The 5,168-nt window shown below is 42.6% G+C and overlaps 1 protein-coding gene across 1 annotated transcript; it reads right to left on the minus strand.

The window, feature by feature from the left end:
- Positions 1-3,248: 3,248 nt before the first annotated feature.
- LOC124700220 (serine carboxypeptidase-like 2) lies at positions 3,249-4,727 on the minus strand. Its single transcript, XM_047232381.1, has one exon. The coding sequence runs from the start codon at positions 4,682-4,684 to the stop codon at positions 3,278-3,280; it is 1,407 nt and encodes a 468-aa protein (XP_047088337.1). The 5' UTR covers positions 4,685-4,727; the 3' UTR covers positions 3,249-3,277.
- Positions 4,728-5,168: the final 441 nt, after the last annotated feature.

Here is a 5,168-nt window from a genome sequence, read left to right on the forward strand (position 1 = left end):
TTTGCTTGGTATCTTCGTATAAGGGAAATCCTCACCAGAGATAACCTTATCAAACACAATTGGCATGGAAGTTTGTATTTTTTCATCACGACGAGTCTATCAAGCTTCTACTAGTGTAAATTCGCTAGATCTATATGGTTCGTCATCCAAGTAGGTTCACCCTTATTCCCACCTCGTAGCGGTGCTAATATTTTTGACAACTGGCTAGATGAGGTGATTATAGGTTTAAAATTACTTATTAGGGTGAGAGTGCTTACCATTAAATTACTTATTATATTAGGGTGATAGTGCTTACCATTATTTGCTCGCTTTAGCTATGTAGAAATGACAAGATATTTAATGATAACAACTCTTCTCTCGTGCAGGTTATCTACCAGTGCACACATATGCTCTATTCATTATCGTGTCTACAACGTGTGGAGAATTACACCCTATTTATGGAGGTGAATATAAAGTTAGAGTATATGGCGAGGGATATTTTTATGCAACATGGATGGCAGTGTGATCTCCTGATTGGCCCTGCATCACCTTAGGCATGTTTACAGTTTTTGGACGATTTCTTATAGCACACCTTTTTTAGCTTGGTTCGAATTTTTGTGGCCGTGTGCATCTTTTATATGAAGATGCCGGTGTAATGTTTAAACCTTCTAAGTAATGAAACGGCCTTTATCGAATAAAAATGATGTTTTTTCATAATAGGTCCAGGTTACAAGTGTTCAACTCCAACATCTAACCTAACAACACAATCCAAGTCCAAATGTAACCTATCTCTAGTGAGAAACTTACTGTGAGAGACTAACTAAAGGAAGAAATGATTCTTAGAATGAACTTTTATTTTCCAAGCTGCATGCACATGGGTAGGCATAATCTATCTATCTATTATATACTAAAAGTAAAATAAGAATGTTTAATAGAGACACCACGTTAATCCACATGTACTAAAATTATTAGATTCGTTGATCTTAATTATAATGGTTAGGATTTAAAGTTCCAAAACGTTACGTAAACTACTATATGTATAACCTGTCATGTAGGAGAAAAAATTGACCATCTACGTAGAGCAATTATATGTTAGCTGTGTCACACGATAACAAAAAAAAAACTCATGCATAACCGATCTATGTATGCACCCATCCGTGCAGATTTGACAAGCACATCCAAAGTTTGGAATGCACACATGGAGATTTAGAAGGCGCGCCCACGCATATAAAAATAGACGCGATGAAAGTCCATCAGAAAGGGAATTCATAAAGCTACTAATAATAACGTGTACCAAGAAAACACCTGCCGAAAAAAAGACTGCAGTTAACGGGCATGTCAAGGACACACGACTACGAGAAGCAGTTTCCACGTTAACCCACATCTAAATTAATTTTAGTAATTAGTTCTAAGATCTTTGACTAGAATTTAATACGAGATAAGTAGTTACATAACTGTATAATCTGGTTGACATGATCAATAGTTGACACGTGCAGGTATATACATATCAAATATCAAAGGGGACTATGTTACCAGATCTCACCATGAAATACGTAGTGCTTCCGTGAAAGAAAAAAACCTGTAGCTTCCAGTCATGTAACAATAAGACTCTAATTGTTGGCTCCGTAAAACTCGGCCTAGAAAATTCTCTTCCCTTAAGAAAATGACCAGACTTAAATTTGAAATCTATATGGATAGATAGAGAGTCCACGTGAACATAAAGGTTTTTAAGTATAGAGAAAAAAACTACATTCGGTTCTTTACTTGCAAAGATATGCGCTTAAATTTATTTTATACATAACTGATATATATGGTCCATAAATATTTGTATTTTGTTTAGACTAATTTCTTTTTTCCATCCAGCCAGCTACCGCTTCAATAATATTTGTCTTCAGTTCACGTGCAAACTTTTTGTCCGCACGAAAAAACATGTTGAGCTATAGAACTAATATACTACTAATATTTAAACCATCAATATTTGTCTTCAATCGCACGAGTAGACATGTTGAGCTATATGAGTATGTGAAACTAGCTTAAAATTCGGTAGTGATATTTTGGGATTGAAAAAGGTCCAGTATGAAACCGAAAAAATAAAACCGAGTATCGCGGAACAAGGATAACTTTCGTTTAATACATATCATATTGTAGAGCATTGTAGAGAGTAAGCAAAATAGTATCATTCAATTTGACCACAAAATATATTAAAAAACAAAGTAAGATTAGATATTCATTATTTGAATTTGTTTATTAAAAAATCAAAGTTAAAATTTGGATATGGTGACCCTGTCTAATAAATGACATGTTACAGAATGAAAGGTGAATGTTATTATTTCATCATCGGGAGTAATGAAAATGAAAATGATTCTGGGATGATGAAATCTGAAAAATATTTGGTAACCTGATAAATAATGATAGTTTTTTATATAATGTATTGATCTCTTGAAACTTACTATCAAGAGACGGTAAATCGATATATCTTGCTAAATATATACAAACTATGTGTAAACGTCATGGCATGACAAATTGTTGTTTACACTTCAAAATATAAGTTTTGTTAGCTCTAAACCCATCAAAAATTGGCGAACAAAAAATTTAACCTCGCACTGAAGTAGTATAATACTAATAAATAAATTATAACTCGCAATATAAATTTAAATATTTTGCATGGATCACCACATAAAAATGCACATGTAAAATATTTTCCCACGAGTTATAGATGATTGAAGATATCTCCCGTGAAATTGAAATTTTTATTTAGCATAACATTGATGTTGATTATATAACCATACTATTTCTGATCTTATAATAGAAGTTTTTAAATCTATATAAATATTTCTAGAGATACTCAGATGTTGCCCTCGCATTTGCGAGGGCCACCATGCTAGTTACTCTAAAATTAACAACAACATACATGGAGATCACAATACATATGCATTTAGATTCAAATTTCCAAATGATAGCGTCCTCGTCAGTACTAAGGTGCAGAGTGTTAGCAATCTGAAGAACCTCATTTGGATTCAAAAAATATATGTTTTCATCAGGAACTAATGCAACAATTGAGACATTTTGATCGAGCAATGATATAATCATATAAGGATCCTAATATTGAATATGTAGACTGGAGTACCAAACCAATGACCCGCCATGTTTTTTCTTCCTTCAGTTTCTTCCTTATTGTCGTATGAATGATGTGAACTGTCGACGTAGGATTATACACTAGAGTACTAGTACTATAGTAGTGAATTTACTACCAGACAATGAGATCAATCGATGGTAATGGAGTGACGAGTTAGAGGCTTTAGATCTTGCCGACGGTTGAGGTCCATCTGTCGAGCATAGCAAGGCACTCCTTTGGACGGTACTCGGGCGCGGTGTGGCCACCGCCCTTGACGGTGGCGAAAGTGAGATTGTAGGCATACTCCGTCGTGAACCCTGCGACCTGACGGTTGGCGTACCACGGCCTCCATGGCTCCACCACGGGGTAGCCCAGCGTCCTAATCCACGCCTGCGTGCCCACGAAGGTCATGTCCATGTCGTGGTCGCCGTTGTACACCAAGCCCCGGTACCCGCGCTGCGTCAGGTTGCGGTGGTAAGGTATTGTGCTGCGCAAATCGTGGCGGAAGTGCATCAGCGTGGTGCACCGGCTCCACGCACCGATTGATCCCTCCCTGATGCCCAGCGTCTCCCTCACCTCCGCGTCGTCCGCCCAGATGTACGACAGTCTGTACCCGTTGTCCCGGCACTCTACGGGGAGACGCAGCATGTCCTGCTCCTGCACCAGCATCCTCGCGGATCTTCTTGCGAGGACGTTGCTTGTTGTTGTCGGAGGCCTCATCGCCAGTCCGCACATGGGCTCCAGGATGTGCACCGGGTTGATGGCCCAGGTGGCCTGGCTGATCTCCTGCAGCGCGTTGGCGCACTGCGCGTTCGTCGGCGGGCTGACGAAGTCCCCCATGCAGCTGCCCTGCGCCGCATCGTAGAGCTCGTCGGAGATGAGCCCCATGCCGTGCATGAAGGGAACCTTGCCGCCGGTGTCGTACTTGTCGTCCGTGGCGGCGTTGCCCACCAGGTACCCCTTAAGGTTCAGGCCTCCCTCAGGATGGTTGGCGATCTCGAGCGCGGTGACCGGGACGGTGTAGCCGGAGTAGGAGTCGCCGCCGATGTAGAGAGGATTGGAGGCGAACTCAGGGTGTTCGGCCAGCCACTTCTGGAGGAATATCCGGAGCTGCCTTCCGGTGCCGGTAAGGCTGACGTTTAGCCCCTGTTCCTCCCGCGCGTAGGAGAAGCCCGTCCCCACGGGCGCGTCCAGGAATATGACGTTGCTCACCCGGGTCCATGAGTCCTCGAAGTAGACGAGGCGCGGGAAGCCCTCGGTGTATCCGGCGACGTCGAACTTGAGAGGGCCGATCTCGAAGAGGAGGCCGGAGAGGGCGGAGCAGCCGGGGCCGCCGGTGATCCAGAGGATGAGAGGGTCCTCTTGCGGGCTGCGCTCCGACTGGATGAAGTAGTAGAAGAGCTCCGCGCCGTGTGTCTCGTCTACCTCCACGTAACCGGTCTCCAGGGAGAAGGGAAGAGGGCCATCGAACCCCTTCACGTGCGTGATGCTATTTCTCTCCCTTGCCGCCGCAGCCGCCGCCGGACAACCGTAGCTGGCTGCTGTAACTACGACGACGAGGAGCAGCAGCAACTGCTTGGGCATGTCCATCTCGAAGCAAATTAGTTAACTGGACTGGACTAGCGGCGCTAGTGCTTGGAGGCATCTATATATTGTAGCACGAGCAGTCCAGTTGTATATATGCCGGCGCTCGTTTACATACACATACGACATGTACTAGAAGTGTGATGAAAAAGGTCTGTTAATTGACCAAGCAATTGAGATCTTGATTTTATCGACAAGTATGGTACGAACATAAGAAATGCGGTCACTGATCACGTAAGCTACTTGGTCTGTTTCGGAGAGTCCGATCGACACCGCCAGTGCATACGTACGCTTGAACGACCGACGATAAGAGCCGCTAGCTCGCGATCACGACAGCATGCAACGACGCAATTTCTATGCGACTCCAAAGATACAATTCTAACATGTTTTTCCTCTTTTATGAAGATTTGTGTTTTTCTATTCGCGCTTCACTTAGGTTTCCCCGCCAAAGTTCAATTAAGTTCGACCCTCAGCTCTTTGTCAAATGTAC

Source organism: Lolium rigidum, chromosome 3 (assembly GCF_022539505.1).
Source record: "Lolium rigidum isolate FL_2022 chromosome 3, APGP_CSIRO_Lrig_0.1, whole genome shotgun sequence".
Lineage (NCBI taxonomy): Eukaryota > Viridiplantae > Streptophyta > Magnoliopsida > Poales > Poaceae > Lolium > Lolium rigidum.

Bases quoted from the DNA above. Each gene is read 5' to 3' on its own strand.
- LOC124700220 (XM_047232381.1), bottom strand. From the start codon at position 4,684: ATGGACATGCCCAAGCAGTTGCTGCTGCTCCTCGTCGTCGTAGTTACA.